The 21,973-nt window shown below is 36.6% G+C and overlaps 1 protein-coding gene across 4 annotated transcripts in view; it reads right to left on the bottom strand.

Moving 5' to 3' along the window:
* Positions 1-1,175: 1,175 nt before the first annotated feature.
* Positions 1,176-21,973, bottom strand: part of ptk2ba (protein tyrosine kinase 2 beta, a) — a 34,693-nt gene continuing 13,895 nt past the window's right edge. For 2 of the 4 annotated variants that reach the window (XM_039674262.2, XM_039674253.2), the window contains exons 18-32: positions 21,660-21,760; positions 18,850-18,965; positions 17,647-17,747; positions 17,463-17,552; positions 16,957-17,161; positions 13,568-13,664; positions 13,419-13,475; positions 12,697-12,804; positions 11,011-11,157; positions 8,284-8,319; positions 8,178-8,202; positions 6,635-6,681; positions 3,833-3,967; positions 2,622-2,702; positions 1,176-1,652 (exon numbers count right to left, since the gene is read on the bottom strand). In XM_039674262.2, the coding sequence (XP_039530196.2) occupies positions 1,437-1,652; positions 2,622-2,702; positions 3,833-3,967; positions 6,635-6,681; positions 8,178-8,202; positions 8,284-8,319; positions 11,011-11,157; positions 12,697-12,804; positions 13,419-13,475; positions 13,568-13,664; positions 16,957-17,161; positions 17,463-17,552; positions 17,647-17,747; positions 18,850-18,965; positions 21,660-21,760 (1,562 nt within the window). In that variant the 3' untranslated portion in view covers positions 1,176-1,436. The remainder of the gene's footprint in view (positions 1,653-2,621; positions 2,703-3,832; positions 3,968-6,634; positions 6,682-8,177; positions 8,203-8,283; positions 8,320-11,010; positions 11,158-12,696; positions 12,805-13,418; positions 13,476-13,567; positions 13,665-16,956; positions 17,162-17,462; positions 17,553-17,646; positions 17,748-18,849; positions 18,966-21,659; positions 21,761-21,973) is intronic. The other 2 variants (XM_039674280.2, XM_039674270.2) reach the window with 1 other exon arrangement.

Consider the following 21,973-nt stretch of genomic DNA (forward strand, 5'->3'; position numbering starts at 1 on the left):
CTGATCCAGCTCTCAGATTCAATCAAAAATATCTTTATTTGTGTTCCGAAGATGAACGAAGGTCTTACGGGGTTGGTACAGCATGGGGGTGAGTAATTAATTACTTAATTTTCATTTTTGGGTGAACTAACCCTTTAAGTCACGTCCACTTTTGTTCTAGTTCTGACATTGCAGTAAATAACGCTGATTAAATCTAACAATCGCTTATCATCGCGCAAAACCGTGCAAATTATACTTTGTTCTCAAATTGCTAATGTTAACAACTTCAGCATTGCGTGACTCCACACCGAAGTCCGAACGAAGTCTTTTGCATTTTACAATCCGCCATCAAATTGACAAGTTTAACTATATCAAGTGCTGTGAGAAAAGGCTAAAAATCTCCACCTCCAACATCCACACACGCAATATAGCCTACTAGCTGAGACTCTTCTTTATGTGTACAGATGTGACGCAATGACACATACTGTAGACAGCTCGATTCAAAGAGGTAAGCTTGTAATGATGTTTTGGTCCCACTTTATATTAAGTGGCTTTAAGTACTATATACTTACATTGAAATTAATAATTTGATACAATGGACTTATTGTGTACATACATGTTTTTACATTGTACTTATATTTGAAAAATACCAGCATGTAATTACAGCTATAATTACTTTATGTAATTACATTTGTAATTACACAGTTGACCCTTCCCTCACACCTTAACCTACCCTTAAACCGACCCATACCACCACACCTGTCCCTAACCTTACCCGTATCACACCTCAATAGCAGCAAAAGTGTTTTACAATACAACAGGAACACAATAATACATTGTACTTATTGTTCAATGTAAGTACGTAGTACGTAAAGCCACTTAATATAAAGTGGGACCGATGTTTTTAATTCCAGTGGTTTTCTAGTGATTTCCGCAGGAGATTCGAGCATAAGGCAAAAGCAGATAGTTTTGAACACTGGCTGGTTATGTACTTTTTCAAATATGTATTTTTGATAATTTTTAACACTACAGACTGCGGCTTTTATTTAAGTCTGAATTTATGGAGTCACTGAAAACTCAGAACAATTAAAAGTCCTTTTTTGATTCTAAATCAGTTGTACTTTATAATGCTAATTATATTGATGTTCTATTTATAAACAAACTTGTAAAGTTGAGAGAATTAAAAAAGTTAATGGTTTGAAATGGCAAAAAATCTGTATTTATTTCCTTCCACAAACTCTGCAGAAATTAAACATCTTTGACTCTTTAAAAAGGATTACAATCATACATTTGTGAAAATATATCTTTAAAAAACATTCAACATCGAAAGCACTGCTTTCGTTACCTTTCGGGAGCATAAATAAAGCGAGTTGTGCCAGGTCATTTACAATTAAATTCATCCTCTAGCTTTCTCATTGGATAAAACCCCCTGTTTGACACCCAATCAGGGATCAGATCTAGGTTGTGGAGGATTTGGCTATATTGGCTCGTACTCTGGCCTGGTCCACAGCATCCAGGAGGTTCTTGGAGTCCATGGCCAGTGTGTGAGCGGCCGTCAGCATCTGTTTCTTACACTCGTCCTTCAGAGACGTGACGGCGTTCTGCTGAGCCAGACGCATCTTACTTATCAGCTCGGCCAGGTCTTTATTCAGCAGCTTCTGAGTTCCCTCAATCTGAGGAACAGAGAGGAACCAGGACAATATTTTATACTGCATTTAAGTGCATTCTGGGTAAAACCATCTATGAGGTTTCGTTCAATATAGCTCACTAACCCAGCTAACAAAAATACGCTCAATGAACGTTTTGCTAATGTTCACATTAAGTTAAGAAAACTATATTTTTCTGGATGTTCTCTGAACGTTAACAATTTTAAAAATGTAAAGTTAAAGGCGCTATACGTACAATTCAGAAACCCTTGTTATTAGCGACACCGGTGGCTGTTAAGTGAACTGCAGCCAGCAACTTCTTGCTCGTGCTCGCATTTATGCACACATAACATTTACAGAGTGGCTCTTTCGGCATTATCTTGAACATTGTATAAGCATTCATTTCATGTGCCATTGAACGAAAGAGAGGCTCTTTCGGAAAAAAAAAACATCCAGAGTCCTTCGCATAAAAAATCAGTCTACAGGCTTACATAGATAAAGAAAAGATAAAGTTGGAAAAGGTTTTGTTACATGCCGTTCACACAATGGCAATACAAAAAGCGATTAATACATGAAAATTCTTACATATAGTACAGCGCCTTTAATTTGATAATTTTGTAAAAAGTATAAGAATGTTACTTTTTTTAGATGTTCCAAAACTAAAACATTTCCGAAGGAAAAAAAACGTTCCATAAACAATGGTATTAAAGTCGAAATTATGATATGGTTATCATCGAGTCATAATTTGAAGATTAAATGTCATAATTATGGGATCAAATGTCAAAATTATGACATTCCGTCATATTATGAGATTAAAACTTGAAATTATGTTTCTGTGCTAACATTTTCAGAACAATATATAAAGACCAGATAACTTTTACCAAATGCTCCATTAACATCTCTGGATGAATGTTTGCTTGTACCAATCCAGAACGTTCTGAGAATGTTCTCTGTTAGCCGGGAAGTCATTACGGCTATATTTTCGAAATCCTTTACCTCCGTTCTGATGGACTCATGTAAAGTCGGGAGGATGTCGTCCACACTGCGGATCAGATTGCGCAACGTCATTCCTACCGCCTGCAAAATAAGATAATAACGACCTTTTCAAACAGAAACACAACTCCAAACATTAAAGGAGTAGTTCACTTTTTAAAAAAAAACTTTTGCTGATAATTTACTCACCCCCATGTCATCCAAGATGTCCACGTCTTTCTTTCTTCAGTCGAAAAGAAATAAAGGTTTTTGATGACAACCTTCCAGGATTTTTCTCCATATAATGGACTTCATTGGGAACCAAACGGTTCAAGGTCCAATTGAGAGTTTCAGTGCAGCTTCAAAGAGCTTTAAACAACACCAGACGATGAATAAGGGTCTTATCTAGGACACGTCGAGTCATGACTCGAAAAAAGATTTGTTGATTTTGATGAACGAGTTTGAAGAGGAGAGTCACGAACGCTCATCACAGAACAGAGCAAGGCAAGCATTTGTGCTTATAAAACGTAAACTTTTTTATTTTATTTTTAAACGACCGATCGTTTTGTTAGATAAGACCCTTATTCATCGTCTGAAATCGTTTAAAGCCCTTTGAATCTGCACTGAAACTCTCATTTCGACCATGAACCGTTTGGTTCCCATTGAAGTTTATTATATGAAGAAAATGCTGGAATGTTTTCATCAAAAACCTTAATTTCTTTTGAACTGAAGAAAGAATGACATGGACATCTTGGATGACATGGGGGTGAGTAAATTATCAGCAAAAGTTTTTTTTTAAAAGTGAACTAATCTTTTAAGCATTAAAGTCCCCGTGAACCGGAAGTTGCAAACGATTTTTCTCCAGTGCTGTGACGTATTTCCAAGTGAAACGTAATATTGAACAGAGGGCAGGGTTTTACTCTAGCGCTCCTCCTCTCCATCTCTCGCTCATAGCAGACTAACGGTTTGAGGGGAGTGGTTAAGCGTTTCCCCACCCAAACTGTGAAACCTACGTCATCAGAAAAAGAAACCATTCCAGACCCGGAAGTAACTTTTCAGATTTTGATTAAAGATTACTAAGGTAAAACATTTTTTTAATATATATTCACTTGCACGGATTAATTGTTCACCACAAGACTAGTAATATGCGCTAACAAAGTAAATAGGTTCAATTTTGATTTCACGGGGACTTTAAGCATAAATGACCAGAAATAAGATGTTCAGAGTTGACCCACCTTCACCACATTGACGTACTCTGAGGCTGGTAACGTGTTGACATCGTTCTTCAGCTGTACCACAACCTTCACCATCTCCATGACATTATTGTAGACCATGTCATCTGTGCGATCCAGTTCTGCTGTGGGAGCCGGCTATGATGGTCAGAAACAGTCGTTGTTAATATGTGTGGCAAATCATTCCATATAATCTTTTTAATAAAGATTTTATCAGATGAAATTCTGAGAATGTTTCTTGCATTGTGATGTGAAGTGTTATTTGAGTTACTTTTCAGTTTTCTTTTTAATTGTAGCAATTTTGTGTTATTAATTATTTCTATTTAACTTTAATTTATATTAAGCCCTATTTGGACAGGACTAGTTTTCAAATCTAATTATTCGACGTTTGTGATTTCACAAACTGATTCGGACGTGACGAACACCTCTGTGTTTATTAGGTGGGAGTGTGCGTATTCTAGATGTGGTCGTGTGCTGTGCTTGCAATGTGTTTTCATTTATTATAACAACTATATTTATGTAAACTTCACAAGTTTATAGAAGTGGCTGTTTATAATAGACGCACATAATTAAGCAGAGAAGTCTAGACAAGTTTCTTACTCTTACCTGACACTGATATTAAAATGAGCATGCTTTGCAGTTTCCACGATTTTGCTCTATTTGTTCATTTTATTGGTAACACGTTACAATAAGGTTCATTGGATAATATTAGTTAATGTTACTCCCAATTAAACAAATTTGTTACAGTATTTATTAATCTTGGTTAATGTTAGTTAATAAAAACACAGCTGTTCATTATTTGTTCTTGTTAGTTCCAGTGCATTAAAGGTGCAGTGTGTGATATTTAGCGGCATCAGAAGTTACGGTGACCGCCAGGAAAAGATGTCGTCGTCTGAGACAGCAGATAGTAGCCAGTTCAGCAATGAGGTTTCTATACAAAGATAAATTAATAAATGATGTTTACTTTATTTTTCAGTAAAATGATATGTTATTGCGAATATTATTGATACTTGTTCATCATTGTATCAGTGTTTTATTCGCTGACTTTAGCTAGCTTCCTTGCACAAAGAACAACAAAGTAACGAAACGTGTTTGTCCGTACTGCAGAAACATGACGGCGCATTTCAATGTAAGGGGACCCGCGGTGTATGTAGATAGAATTGACTCATTCTTAAAGGCCCGTACACACCGGGACCTTTATTCGTCCGCATTTTTCAACACATTTTTTTTTGTTCACACCCAATCGATTTTCGCTGACGATGAGCCGAGTGAACATGCAAATTCATTCCCCGCCATTAGATGGCGCCAATTTGCTCTGCAATACCACTCCATATCAGTTCTCTTTTACCAAGGTGTTTGTAGTCGCAGTCGCGTTTGTCATATTGTTCTTTCTGTTCCGACACCAACGAGACCAGCAACTCTACATTCATCTTGCCTTGCATATTCCTTGTCTTATTTCTTCCTGGCTGTGTAGACGGCGACGCTACTTGGCGTATATCTTCTTCGCCGTTGCTCATTGGTCTGATAGTTTTTGACGGATTGTGTCAAACTAAAAAAACAAACCCGAGGCGGTTTTTTAAAAATGACACTTTTACGCGTGGCGTTTTACGTCTCATCCCAAGACGTCATATAACTGACGTCTTGGGACGTCTTTTGACCATATGTCAACATCCGCCTTGTTAGGGTACCCTTAAACGTCGGTTAGATGACGTTATCGGATCCTAACCCAACCCCAGACCTAAACCTACCCCGTCACCTAACTGACGTTAAAGGTAAAGCATCAGTTGTATGACGGCCCGGGATCGTCATGTAACTGATGTTTAAGGGTACCCTAAAAAGGCGGATGTTGACGTATGGTCAAAAGACTTCCCAAGACATCAGTTATATGACGACTTGGGATGAGACTGTGTTACACACTCACATTGGCACCCTTTGTTTAGTCACGAGTCGTTAAACATCGGCGAATAACGTGTGTGAGAAATTCGTCCCGGTGTGAACAGGCCTAAAGGTAATAAAAACATAACAGTTCATTAAGTAAGGTCTTTACACACCACTGAAAACAGTTATGGATATGGAATTGCATTTCTGTCAACAGATCCTCCTAAATATTACACAATGCACCTTTAACTAGTGTTAACAACTACAACCTTTGATTTTATTAATATATTAGTAAATGCTGAAATTAATATCCACTAACATTAATAAATGCTTTATAAGTATCATTCATTCTTAGTTCACGTTAACTAAGGTAGTTAACTAATGGTAACTATTTAACCTTATTGTAAAGTGTTACTATTTTATTATTAAATTTTTTTTTGAGTAATTTACTTTGAATGCAGCTCAACTATCCGTTTTAGAAATTTCAATGAATCTTTATTTATGGTTTTGGTTTTTGTTCCTGTATTAACCTCGAACCATGTATATTTCACTTCTTTAAACAAAAAGTCATCATTAGTCTCCATTTGATTTAGTCCTTACTTTCACTTGGTGGTGCTGACCAAAGCTACCGCATAGCTCGGAGACAGAAAGTTTCATTTCAACTTCACCAAGGCTGAAGTCTAAAGATATGCCGTGAGGGAATCGTCCCTCATCCTCTTTCTACTGACCCTTTATCAAGGTGAGCTCAAAAGGCCCAAAGCTCATCAGGTTTTAGTCAGAGCTTCCAGTAAAACCCGTCGCTTTGATTGCTGCCATCTGGAAACTTCCAAAGGACGGCTGACACCTTTACTCAGGGGCTTCAAAAAGAGATCAGAAGTCTCTTCTGGCCTTCAACCCCATCCCTAACCGCATTAAGACAGCAATTACCTGAGCGGACACCCGCGGGGGCTTCTCCGGGGGACCCTGGAAATGATCTGAGAACCAAACAGAAAAAAACAAAAAAAAAAACAAAAGTGTGACAACTTAGAAGAAGCTTTACAATGGCGCCTATAAGTTATCATTAAGATTGTGACAGTAAAGTGTTGGTTACTGAAATATTCATTATTAAAGAAATAGATCAGGAATATTTAATCACGTCAAACCAGAGGTGCATCAAAAACTGTGTTTTCATAGTTAACTAAAACTGAAATAAAATATCCACATTACAAGAAAAACAAACACAAACTGAAATAGACCACATTCAAACATGGTTGTCATCTTGACTGTATTTGAGTCCATACAGTTCCATTCACACGCAGTTAAGTCATTTACGGGAGTGATCTGAACTCATGCATGTACATTTTCAGGACTCATAACCGTATTATTTGGAAAATGTGCTGTTTTGTTTTGGCTCGCTTCTGCTATGATAAAGACACACTCACTCTTGCATTGTGTGTTCATACATTATGGACATTAAATATTTATTTGACTTGACTGAAGCATCAAGTCAATGTGCCAATGTGATATTAGTCATGCGAACTTTCATTTTTATTGATGAGAATGTTTATCTTATTAGATAATAAAAATTGATTTACACAAAAAGGAATGGCATTACATACTGTATATGGGAAATATGTTCCCCTACCATTGTTTTACCAGTGTTTCCCCCCAAAACTGAATTTAAGGATTAATCCAGTTTTAATTTTCACAGTAAAGCTCATTGTGCAAAACATTATTTGACCAAAAGTTTATTTAATTTCATATGACTAACATTTATGATAAATTATAAAATTTGTATTTTATGGATTAATTTTATTTCCAGCAAAAACACAACACAGAATTAGTGACATTTTTTTCATATATATATAAATATATAAAATGTTCATAATACATGATTTAAATTAATTAGACATGCTTTTTGATTGCTAAAAAATTACATGCCTGCTCCGCAACACTAGCAGGTTCACCCCACCCCCTTAACTGCTGAAGTGAAAAAAAAAAGAAATAAAAAAGTTTATCTAAAAAGAGTTATAGAACTTACTGTATTTATTTCATAAAAATTATGAAAAGAGCACAAAAATACTTTTTAAATTGTAAATTGTAAATACAGTATTCCTATATATTTCCAAGTCATTTACTCTAAAACTCTGAGAAAATCAAAACCATAAATCTAAACAAGTTGAGTTGAGCTTTCAGTAAGATTTTGTTTGGCCGCAGTACCTAATCTGTTTTCACTAGAAATTAATCTCCAATGCGATCATTTTTGAGCGTGAACTATACAAGTGTGACTATTTTTTCATGACCATTTAACCTTTTCGAATCATGTCCATGATGCAACTTAAATTGGCTGTTCATCACTCAAGGCTATCATATTACTTCAGAACACTTCAAACACAGAGCGCAAAATAATAGCATACAGGTTTTAATGACGATTGCGTAATAAGCTCTAGTTAAGTAAAATATATGTAATTGTGTGTTAAAATGAACTGACCTTGGCTTGTCTCGTTTTCTGACACCTAAAATAAAGAAAAATATGTTAGCAGTGTATAACAGTAGAAGACAACGGCTGTACAGTATAAAAGAGACTTATACATTACCACTTTTGCCATTGTCTCATCATTGGCAAACGGATCCTGAAAGAGAAATGGAAATTTAAAATTATTTATCTACATATATGTTTGTATATTACTATTGCTTTGGCAATATTGTGCTATTTTACACAGTCATGCCAATAAAGCTCAATTGAATTGAATTGAATTGAATTGAAATGGAAAAACATGAAGATGACCCTAAAGTCAACATGAAATGCTCTTCAACCTGATTAACTTTCATAATGTCATGCTAGTTGATCATTGCTCTCTAAATTAGTCGTTTTAGGGAACGTTATCAGATAAAAGATTCAAGTCATTGGATAAAGTTAGTAGCGCATAACAACCCACAAAGAGCCTTGGTTAAACACGTTCTATTAATGCGGTTTTATCCTTTGTTGTGTAATAAGAAGGAAATGCTTCTAATTAGAGGTTAAATTTTACATTGGGGAGTGTTACAGTGATAGGAAGTGATAAAATGAGAATATGCTACCCTATCTCACGACCAATTCGTACGAATTCGTACGAGTGATTAAAAAGTGGCTAATTCGTACTAATTCGTATGACCTCACTCGTACGAATTCATACGATCGTGATGGTTAGGTTTAGGGGCGGGGTCAGGGGTAGGTCATTCGTACGAATTCATACGAATTGGCCAATTCGTAAAATATGTACGATTTAGCAAAATCGTACTAATTTGTACGAGTGAGGTCGTATGAATTGTTACGAATTAGCCACCTTGTAAAATTTGTACGAATTCCCGTGAGATCGGGTTGGAATATGTGCAAAAACGAAAAAAAAAAAAAAAATTTTGAATAAACAAAAATGTATGGGTGAAGTTTTTTAGGCATTGTGTTTCTTTTGACTATAATATTACCTACTATATGTTTCAGCGCAGCTGATTTTTGGATTGATGGGAAAAGGAGATGGAAGTTTATAAGTAAGATTAAAAACTATGCTTAAAAGCAGCAAGCTGTTTAAAAAAAATATCAAATCACACTAGGCTAAATGGGGAAACATAATAAAATACCATAACTATATTATTGACTACTGTAGTTGTATATATAACAAATAAAGGCTTGAAATATCTCACTTTGCATGTAATAAGTCTATATAATATATTAGTTTCCCCTTTTAAGTTTCACAATCTGCTCAGTACTGGATCCATCATGCCTTGTTACCACTTTGCAGGCTGGTGGTGGTGGTGTAATGGTGTGGGGGATGTTTTCTTGGCACACTTTAGGCCCCTTAGTGCCAATTGACCTATGGCTAAGCCACGCCCCCTCCACTCACTCGGACAAACAGCCGCTATGGCAGCTGTAAGTAGGAGACATTTCACAGGAGGCAATTGGTTATTTTTGGAGACAGAAAGATTATATATCATCTCGAAGTCACCTGAAGGGCCTTAACTAGGCATTGGAGGGTTATATTAATAATTTTATTGTTGAGAAGGTCGATGAAAAGCTTCAGTTCCAGGCAAGAATTTACACGTCACAGTGTAAACGTGATAAACCGCATATCCTTGCCATCACCGTTTGGTGCTACAGTATTTACATGAATCGTTCAGCACAACATTGTTAACATTTGTTATCTCGGTTATTTACAGATATACGTTAATGATGCTAAGTGACATGATGTAAAACGCAGCTTGAAGTTAACGTTTTCTAATATTAGTGTAACGTTACGTTAGAGATTTTAACGTTCAAATACGTTGTTGACTTCACTTAGAACAGATGTCGACATGCTTGTTTAATTTATCCATGTTTAGTTGGTGTTGTGTTTCACCACATAACTTATAATCGCATACTTAATCCAGAGCAGACACTTATCTTGGTTGAGATGTGGCTTGGGAAAGGGTAAAAAAAATAATACACACCGTCGCTCAGCTTCTCGGAAATCCCATGCACACCGTTTGACCATTTTAAACTTAAAATAACAAGAAAAAATGAATGAAAACTGACTAACTGCACTGCATTTCAATGGACGTGGAAGCAGAGAATGTCTGAGTGTATTGGGTTAGCTGTGCACTGTGATTGGCTCATCGTGTTTGAAGGCGTGGCTTAGCCATAGGTCAATTGGGCATTGTTTAAATCCCACGGCCTACCTCAGCATTGTTTCTGACCATGTCCATCCCTTTATGGCCACCATGTCCCCATCCTCTGATGGCTACTTCCAGCAGGATAAAGCATCATGTCACAAAGCTCGAATCACTTCAAATTGGTTTCTTGGACATGACAATGAGTTCACTGTACTAAAATGGCCCCCACAGTCACCAGATTTCAACCCAAGCATCTTTGGGATGTGGTGGAACGGGAGATTCTGGATGTGCATCCCACAAATCTCCATCAACTGCAAGATGCTATCCTATCAATATGGGCCAACATTTCTAAAGAACGCTTTCAGCACCTTGTTGAATCAATGCCATGTAGAATTAAGGCAGTTCTGAAGGCGAAAGGGGTCAAACACAGTATTAGTATGTTCCTAATAATCCTTTAGGTGAATGTACATTCCTATGTTAATGGGAACCACATGTTTGTGTGGAATGAATGAACCACAGGAATGAAGATCTTTGTTTGGTCCATTGTCACTCTCTCCTATGCCTTATATAAAATGGTAAAATAAATAACTGGTGTCTGCTCAAATTAACTAACATTATTAATAAGGAGAAAGCAAGATTTTTAAATCTACACCTGTAAGCTGGGACGGCTCTGACGAGAGACATTATCGATGACTTACCAAAAGCTTCTCTTCTTTCTCCAGCCACTTGTTGTCCTCCAGCATTTCCTGTTTCTGCCTCCTTAAAGTTTCCTGCACACGCTGCCTGTCCAGTTCCCACAGTCGCTGGGCATCTTCCTTACTGCTGGGCTCGGGAAAACCATGATCCTTCACAAACATACAGAAACACTCACTCAGTTCTGCAGCTTTTATTCCATGTCTGTTAAAAAAGTCCATCGATATGCAAATAGCACTCAAAATGTTGAAATTATAATTATTATTACATATTTTTTTAATTATTAATATTATTAAAAATAGTTTTTAGTCATTAAAATAAAGCTGAAATAAAATAATATAAATAAAAGCTTGAAAACCTAAAAATTGGAAATTAGGCAACTAACTAAATTAAAATAAGTACAAATTATTAAATTTATTATTAAAATGTAATGTATTATTAAGTAAGAAATTATTAAAACTGAAACAAATATAAAATAAACCTAAATAAAATAAAATAAACTAGTAAAAATGACAAAAGCACATTAAAAAAATAATAAAACAAATGGAGGGGAAAATGATTAAAAATATCAATAAACACTATAATGGTATATAAATAATTCTAAAAGCACTATTTTGGACTACACCAATTTTTGTCAATAAGCATTCCTGTAGCTCAAACAGTTCCTAGAACTAGCAATGCCAAAGTCCTGGAGTCCAAAAACTGATATATATATATATATATATATATATATATATATATATATATATATATATATATATATATATAAATGCAAATGAAGTCCAATCAAATGCTGAATAGGAATGCCCCTCCCTCTGAGTGAGTTATAAATACCACCTGCTTCCGACTAGCATCGGCATGAAGCAAATCATACTGTAGTTGTAGTGTGTCTTCTGTTGTGGTAACATTCAGACTTTATTTCCTTTCTCGACCATAAGTAGGTCACAAAGGAAGAGGCTGAAATTTATACATTGCAAAAGTCTCTTTTTGAGTCTATGGCACAAGCTGTCTTGGGTGTTTTTGCAAGGCTGTGACATCAACTAAAGGCAGTTTGTTGCTTAAAAAGGATGATTTTTTTCCCCCAGCTGAATTTCCTGTTTTAATGGGACAATACATCAACACAGGAAAGAAAACTGTATACCTATCAAGCAATCTCATGGAGTCTTTTAGGTTATTGGGCAGTGTTTGTTGGTCTGTGCGTTTAATTGGCTTTTTTAAAGCCTTCTAGCAACACTGCAAAATTGTATTTCCTTTACTCAGTATTTTTGTCTTGTTTTCCAGTAAAGATTTCGAAACTTTCTAAAATCAAGAAACATTTACTTACTAAGCAAAATGACATTTAAGTCTTGTTTTCAGTAAAAATATATCAATATTAAGTCAGTTTAAGCTTAAAAGAAGAATAATTGTCTGCCAATGCCGTCAGAAAAATTAAATTGTATTTTAAACCCAGCTAAAAGGGAATGTTCTCAGAACTCCAGCTAACGTTCTGGTTCTCTCAAAGTTATGAACAAACATTCTTCCAGTTAAATACATTTTTAGAAAATGATCTGATGCAATATCTGATTTTGCTTCTCAAGTAAATGTATCTTGATTTAAAAATGTTACTGGAAAACGAGTGAGAAGATCAGTGAGATGATCTAGGACACACAAGAGCAGTATGTTTGCAGTACTGAAGGCAGGTGGGCTCTTACCCCCATACTGCCACAGCGAGGGGACAGCGGCAGGGTCAGCGTGAGCGCGGAACGCCAGTCTGGCGGGCTGGAGAGGACAGGCGAGCTAATGCGCAGAGACTCGGGCAGCTGGAAAGTTGGTCGCACACAAGCAAACACACACACACACACACACACACACACACAAGCAAAACTAAACCACACGCTAAAACATATTCACACAATGTCATGCATAACATGGCGGTTTCAAGCATGAATGCAGAAAAGCAGGCCAAAACCACACATACTGGTGGAAATGGTGTGACTTGACCTAGATAGACGTGACCAACATAAAGCTGTTTATAGTTTATAGTACGTCAACTAATTTTAAATGCATCATCCACAGAGTAAAACACAAATACTGTATATTGCTCAGGAGTTTCTCTTTCATTGCTCAGGAGACGCAATGGATCTCTCAGTTATGTTTTATTTCAGTATTAACATTGTTTCAGACGTTTCCCTCAAATATATCCAAAAAAAATATAAATTGTGGGAGAATTTGATGAGAAAAGTTTGAGTTCATATTGAGATCTCAGAATATGAGACTATGAGGAGATCTCTTAGAGATTGAAATGAGACCTGTGAAACTGCATTTTTCTTTAATGTTTCAACAAACATTATAATGCGAATCTACTTATAACTACAAAGAGGCTGCATTTTGAGCAGTTAAAGCAACGACAGACGTTTTAGGAGGAAAAATTCACCTGCCAATGTAGATGTGGATTGAGAGTGTTGAAACCAGATGGTTTCAGTCTTGATGGCTTTTCATAAAACAAGAATGGAGACGGACAGAAAAATTATGATTTGATAAATATAACCGTATGAGAGAAATAGAGAGTGAAAAGACAGATACCTTCGGTGGAGCGTCATGAATCGGCTTTATGCTTATGGAGCGGGTTCTGGCTCTCAGCTCATCCACCTCCATTTCCTTCTCCATTTTATGAACATCACTGTGGGAAGAAACAGAAAACTCTTGATGTTACAGTTTGTATCATTTTTACTCCTATTATATATTATTATTAACATTTTTATTTGATCATTTTTATATTATTTGTAATATATTTATTTTATTGTTATTATTTTATATTTACATTTTTGTGTATGTTATTTTCCCGACCACTTACAGTGTTAGTCAGTATGATTTACATGTTTTGTTTGAATTTTTAAAGGAGTAGTTCACTTTTAAAAAATAACTTTTGCTGATTATTTACTCACCCCCATGTCATCCAAGATGTCCATGACTTTCGTTCTTCAGTCGAAAAGAAATTAAGGTTTTGATGAAAACATTCCAGGATTTTTCTCCATATAATGGACTTCAGTGGGAACCAAACGGTTCAAGGTGCAAAAGACAATTTCAGTACAAACTGCAAACTGTTCAAAGGGCTTTAAACAATTCCAGACGATGAATAAGGGTCTTAACAAGCGAAACGATCGCTCATTTAAAAAAAAAAAAAAAAACAGTTTAAGTTTTATAAGTTCAAATGGTCGCCTTGCTCTGTTCTGTGATGCACGTTCATGACTCTCCTGTTCGAACTCGTTCATCAAAATGAACAAATCTTTTTTCGGGGTCATTTGGTTCATTCAACGAATGAAATGAACGTATTGATTTGGAAAAAGATTCGTTCATTTTGATGAATGAGTGCGAACAAGAGAGTCACACAGAACAGAGCAAGACGAGGATTTGTGCTCATAAAACTTAAACTTTGTTATTTATTTATTAAATGAGCTATCGTTTTGCTTGTTAAGACCCTTATTCATCGTCTGGAATCATTTAAAGCCCTTTGAACAGTTTGCACTGAAACTGTCTTTTGGACCTTGAACCGTTTTGTTCCCATTGAAGTCCATTATATGGAGAAAAATCCTGGAATGTTTTCATCAAAAACCTTAATTTCTTTTCGACTAAAGAAAGAAAGACATGGACATCTTGGATGACAAGTTTTTTTTATAAGTGAACTACTCCTTTAATATAACTTTTAACATTTTAATTTTATAATGTTTAATATTTTATATACTGTATACTGTATCTTAATTAGGGTTGGGTATCGTTTGAATTTGAACGATTCTGATTCCGATTCCGATTCCTTGTTTCGATTCCGGTTCCTAACGATTCTCGATTCCGATTCTTTTAAGAGGAAGGGTCAAAAATTTTTAGCTAACCTTGCTAACCAACGGCATTTCTGAAGGAAATAATCCTTTCTGAAGGAAATACTCCTTCTGTAAAAATACTCCTTTTGTCACAAATTTTGCATTTTGCCGAGATTTCGTTATTTTTAGAAAAGTGAAGCCACACTTTGGATCGCCGACGTAAGGTACTCATGTTCGACTTGCGTGGTTATGCCAACACTTCCAGTAGATGCTTCTTCATTGGTGTTGTTCAGCGGTTTCTTCTTCCGCTCGGCGGACTGTGAATATCGAAACTAGGAATCGAAATTTTAACTTTTGAACGATTCCGGGAAAAATGAAAAGTTAGTCTCGGTTCCAATCGATACTCGATTCTCGATACCCAACCCTAATCTTAATATTACTTAAAGGGCACCTATTATGGAAAATTCACTTTTACATGGTGTTTGAACATAAATGTGTGTTGGCAGTGTGTGAGGAAAACCACCCTAGAATGATAAAAATCCACCCAGTGTTTTTTTTACAATCTCAATAAATCATATGCACTGCCTCAGAACGAGCTGTTCTGAGATTCAGCTCTTTGTGACGTAGAACGGGAGACAGGGGTTTGATTGACAGTGTGGCTGTGGTCTAGACCCCGCCCTCGGTGATCTGTACATCCTCCATTGTTTCAACGACGACAGCCGGTAATGTCTCTTGGAAACATAAGTGTTCTGTCGTGGACTCGTGGGTTAATCCTGTTGTTGTGGCTTAAATGTTAATCCTCAACTGTGGATCGTCATCTACTGTTTGCGATCCACCGTCACATCCAGTAACAGTAAGTGTGTTTTATGATTTTTGAGCAAATAGTCTTTTCAGTCAATGTCAGCCAATTCAACAACAAATGCGTCTAAAGTTGTTGTCGTCGTAGGATGTCTGTGTAGGCTATATAATTTAAACCTTGTTTGTATAGTGTGTAACCACACGTTTATATATATTTAAAGATATTGTATTAAAAACTGCATATATGTTGTTGTTCTGTATGTTAGCCATCTTCTCACATTTGCCACAGAAGCACCCGTATGACAAGTAAACATGACGCCACAGGTCCCCGTCCCTCTCATAAATGTAATTTCGCTTGTACGTAGCAAACTTTATCACAGTATGTGTATGTAATTTCCCAAAAATTGAGCCAGCATTAGTGTTTATGTGTGTCTGTGTGTGTGTGTTGCACATGCCCAACATTTCAAAGGGAACGCGATTACAATGCTAAAGTACATAAATGTATCAAATAACCATACCGAGATGTACTGGTCCATTCTCATTTATGTTTATTCTGCCGGAGTCTCTTCGTACTATTTATATATTCCGATTCAAACGTACGCTGAATGACATTCAAAACAGCGCGTCTCTCACTCTCTTAGCCCTTCTGCTTACCGACTGCCATAGGTATCAAGTTACGCCCTCATCCAAAGGCAGGGCGGGGATATGCAGCTCATTTGCATTTAAAGCCGTATACCTCCGAAACAGGTCATTTTTAAGCAGGCCCCAAAATGACATTTTCAAATGGTTATAATAAATTAACTGTGGGGTATTTTGAGCTGAAACTTCACAAATACATTCTAGGGACACCAGAGACCAATATTAGATCTTGTAAAAAGGGGCATAATACGTGCCCTTTAAGTTACAACATTGCATTGTTAGAATTAAAAAAATTTACTGGCTGATTGGCACGGTTTCATATACTCATATACGAGTGTTTATTTTGGGCCCTGGTTACCTCTGTACTTTGATTAACATTAATGACACACAGCGTTAGTGGCTGCTGTCATTTCAAGACCTGTCGGTGCTGCACATGACCCGGATCTCACACGCGTCTCATTTTCTCACAACTCTTCGCGTTCATTTAAGACTGACATTTTGGCCTAATTGTGTTATTGTTTGTTCAAGAGTGAAAGAGAACTCGCAGATTCTGGCAAGTCTGTGTACTGGCGCTCGTCTTTCTGTGCGTCGTGTGTGTGTGTTCTCTTTTGTCTTGCTGGGGTTGAATGGTTTAAAAGCATTTGCGTGAACAACAGCGTGAGCATATAATGTAACACTAGCCAAAGGATGACAGAAAAAAGATGATTATCAGTGTCGTACCTCAGTTTGCACACTAGCTCAGCGAAGCTGGGTCTCTCACGGGGGATGTAGGCCCAGCAGTGGGTCATGAGGGAGTAAAGGGTTGGCGGACACCTCTCGGGTTTAGGTAGACGGACACCCTGCTCCAGCTGGTTTATCACATCCTTGTTCTCCAGCCAGAAGAACGGCTGCTGGCCTCCACTCATGATCTCCCACAGGCACACAGCTGAAAAGAGAAGCACAGGAAGCCGCCAAGAATCAGGAACTACAAATGCGTCGTTTGAACGCTCATTGCAAAACTTTGATTATGAAAAGTTTGGTCGTCAAAAGTTTGGAGAATGACAACAGGAAATGACGATGGCCTGAAAAATGCTGATGACTACATTGATTTATTCCCTAATATGATCAAAACAGTGATTCAGCTTTGAAAAGTCTGCATTGCGCTTTGCAAACGTGACACAACACGTCGTGTATCCTTAAACGCATTCATCTCACTAACGCTACGTCACTCTTCACAAGTCACTAACCAAACATCCAGACATCACTGGCCGAGGTAAACCGTCTGAAGTTGATGGACTCCGGCGCCATCCATTTGATAGGTAATCGAGTCACGGAGGCTTCGGAGAGAGAACAAAGTGTCATTTGACAGCATTTGAAATGAAACTGCTATATTAGTGTGAGTTAGATCTGTGACGTCTAGTCAGATCTTGCCTTTGTAATACTCTTCCTCTTCTATGTATCTGGACAAGCCAAAGTCTCCCAGCTTCACACAGTCTGGTTTGGCAACCAGCACATTTCTCACAGCAATGTCTCTGATGGGAAAACAGTGAACTGAGTAACTTGATTATCTATGCACCACTAAAATAGGCTTTGCACAACCACATGCATGAGATGTTATACATGATTGTCTAAAGAAGATATGAAAACACCAACAATAAAACGCTGTGAGGTGTGAGAAATCAAGTCCGGATTTTGTGTCTAAAAGTTATACTTTTGTAATCATTCATAAATATCACCTTTATTCAGCAGTGATGCATTAAATGCAAAGACATTTTAACAAAGTTACAGCAAAGACATTTCAAATGTTACAAATATTTCTATTTTAAATATTTTCTGCACTGTTGAACTTCCTATTCATCAAATAATCCTTATAAAAACAATCTTCTACAAAAATATTAAACAGCAAAATTGATTTCAACAGTGATTTTATAAACAATAAAAATTGTTTTTAGTGGCAAATCATCAAGTAAGAATGATTTATGAATGATCATGTGATACTTTTAATACAATTAAGTTATCATCATCATTAGTACTGATACTGATACTGAAAATTCAACTTTTCATCACAGTTACAAATTACATTTTAAAATATAGTCAAATAGAAGATAGATATTTTAAATTATAATATTATTAGACAGCATTACAGTCTTTACTGTGTTTTTGATAAAATAAATGCAGCCATGGTATTGTAAGCAGACAAGACTTCTTTTAAAGAATTGGTAAAAAATCGGAACAATTTTTAGTCATTATTAATGTTTTATAATATTATTTGTGTATTTAGAACACCTACAATTTTAGCGACAAAATTGTCAAGACAAATGTGTCAGCGTCTTTATTCCAATTTAAAATGCTATTGAAAAATGCTCATGACTAGAAAAAAAAAAGAATTCTTCTATAATCATGTACTTAGTACATTGTTGCACATTGTTAAAGAACTTGATTAGAGAACAAACAAACCTGATTATACACAAAGACAAACAATTAAAACTTGATTTCTTGAAAACGATAACCAACCGAGAGCAAATGCCCCAAATTTCAAACTAACTAGTTAAGAATTAATATTAATAGCATAATATATTTAAGCAAAGAGATGTTTAATTTGGGACACACAGTTCAAAAAGTGCATCGGCGTACCTGTGTACCATGTTAACACCCTCTAGGTAAGCCAAGGCTTTACTGATCTGCAAGCTGTACAGGATCAGGGTGATTTTGCTTAGTTTCTGCTGGTTCTCCATCAGGTAATTTCCTAGCTGAAGCAATCACAGAAAAAACAGGATGATATTAAAGTCCGATTAACAATATTGCATAACGTACAATATTGCAGATTTACTCTTTATTGTGACACTAGAGAAGAGTGATTGTTAACAGAAAGTACGTTTAGAAGTCAATATACTGGAAAACAATCCTCATCCCTGGCTTAGTGAGTAATTTTGTGTGATTTAACAATACTATTGTTGTCTGGGTTCTGTCACTTCAATCTGGTTTATTCTTGGTTTGGTGACACTCCTATCATCTTACATGAGGTTTCGAGTTTATCCGTGTGATGTGTTGGGTTTAAGAAACTCTTTATGCCAAAAAGGTTCTATATAAGAAGAAATATCTTATCATAATACTTTCATGTTTCACAGGTTATTTAAAAATTTTCCAGTGATAAAAAGTATGTTTACGAGCAGTTTAATTCAAAGGGCCTTATGATACACCCGGCTCAATGCAGCACAAGTATTTTTTGCTAGCTTCAGCCTGACGCAGTTATCATTTTTATATCCTGCACCATGTTTAAATAGCAAATTCATTTGAGCCCAATTCATGGGCGTGCTGGTCTGAAAATGAGGTGTGTTCAGGCGCATTGATGGCGGGTTGCTATTTTGAGGCAACTGAAATAGACTGTGCCATTGACCAACAAAAACCTGGTCTAAAGTCAATGGCACACAATTTTATTGTTTATTTAAAGAGCCCGTTATTAATATCCGCCTATAGGCGGGTCCACAAACCACTACACTTTGTCCCGTAGATGGTCTGCTTGCTCGCTTTAACAGGGTATATACAGTAATCCTTAAGTTAAATTTACTACTTTTTAATACCTTTTTTACTACCTTCAGAATTTTTTTTTATAACCATCACGACACTGAATTGCAAGTGTTAACCAGCGACCTTTCTATTACACAGATTTTGACATTTATAACATGAATAGCTTTAGAGCACGCATTCCATTTTTATGTTTAGTGGATTGCATTTGCGACCGAAGTGCATTAGCTCCCATCCAGTTGACATTGATGTTTTTTTACACACCAAACAATAGAGGGATGCATTGACATCACTTTCCCGCCGGTACAACCCCCCTCAACCTGACTGAGTGGCAAAAGATCTGCTGCGTAACTGGATTTAATAGGGGAAACTATTAAACGAAAATGCGACTAAAACTAACAATTTGATCAATTTAAACTAAATGTTGGACTCAATATAGTTGGACTCCTAACAACTTACTAAAGATCCAGTCACAGTGATCCATATTGACATGCAGCCAGCAATCGTGTCGCCTGACATTTATGTTTGTCTGATTTCAATAAAAAGGAAATAAAAGCAATATAGACCTACATAGGCTAAAGCAAATTTGCCTGTGAACGCTTTATAAATACGTAGGTAGGTCTAAATCCGTGTGATCACTTATATCAGGGTTATAAAGCCTCTATATATCGTCATATCGTCCAGCCACTGATGACGTCAGCATCAAACATAGACAGAGATGAAAGATCTTTGATTGTGCCCAGATAAGCTAAAGCCCATATTTATACGGACTAACGCAAACACAAAATAGGACACCTGATAGTCTGAAAAAAAATAATACCTAATTTTAAAAAAAAAATACCTCTCAGACTACATTTAACACTTTAAATGGCCTTAAATTTGACAATTTTGATTTATCACTTTTTAATACTTTTAAAAACCCCACGGACACCCTGTTTAACCTAGCGCATGAGCAGATCCGTTTCCTCGGTCGAGAAGCGTTCAGTTTTACAGCTTGTAAATTCCGTCATGTACTGTAAATAGTGAATCCTCAATGGTGCGAGGACAACTTGTTTTTAAAGGGGAATGGGAGGTTAGACTGATTGGTTTATTGCACGTTACACCCAAAACACACCCATTACTCATTAAGAGAATATGGACAACCATTTTAGACCATGCGCCGGGCGCATTTAACAAACTTTTTCCTGTCGTTAAACTAGCAAAAGTGGATTGGACACAACCTTAGAACATTGCACTATAGAACATGGACTTAGATCGTTAAAATAAGGCCCAAAAATTTTAGGATTAAAACTAAATCCATAAAATGGTCCTATAAAAGGTTATATATATGAAGCATCTGACAGAACTGTTTACATGTTCTATAGAGAACCTTCTTTTCTAAGAGTGCAGAATTTAATCCTGTCTCAAATATGAATACAGCCTGGGAAAACCCAGACAACTTCTGGCAAATTTGCTCTGAAAGTTAGACTGGCAAGGCGCTCATTCAAGCCCATTTCCAGTCCGTCGAAATCGCGGCACCAATCAGGAACGTTGGGGCGGGCTTTACACGATGACGACAGCGCTGGGATTTTGAAGCAGATTTTGTAGCCTACATTATAAAGATGGATGCCGCCGTCAAACATCACTCGTTCGCAAAGAACAACACTGAGATGTTTCTCCGCCGGCCGCCGCTCTGCATACATCATCTCCCTTATCGCTTTGATTGGTTTTTGGTCTTAGGCGACATCTGTTGGTGACGCCCCTCTGGAAATGATTCGTCTATGACGCTTTGGTTTTAACCAGGTTAATATGAATAAGTTTGCATCATTAATACTGTTATATTTCTGTTAATTGCTGTGAAAATGAATAAAGTTGACTATTTTCCTGTAAATGAGCAAACCATGGTCAAGCTTGAAATCAATGAAATAATTGAATCTCACCTCTCCATACTGGTAAAGCTCCATGACAATCCACACCGGATCCTCTTCGATAATGCCTATGAGTCTCACAATGTGTGGATGGTCCAGTTTCTTCATGATCACTGCATGATAACAATGTTTTAAGGGTTTTATTGTTCTATTTAGGCATCAATTTGATTCTACAGGTGGAGGACAAATAAAATAAGTCCAGTGAAGCCATGGATTACAGTGAATATAAAACCGCCAAGCAATGTAGTTCTTCAGAAGCGGAATGGTTTCCAAACAACACACAGATGCATTGGTGCAGTAATACTGATGTAATGCGGTCACAGGTG

Source organism: Pimephales promelas, chromosome 15, assembly GCF_988280905.1.
Source record: "Pimephales promelas chromosome 15, fPimPro1.hap1.1, whole genome shotgun sequence".
Lineage (NCBI taxonomy): Eukaryota > Metazoa > Chordata > Actinopteri > Cypriniformes > Leuciscidae > Pimephales > Pimephales promelas.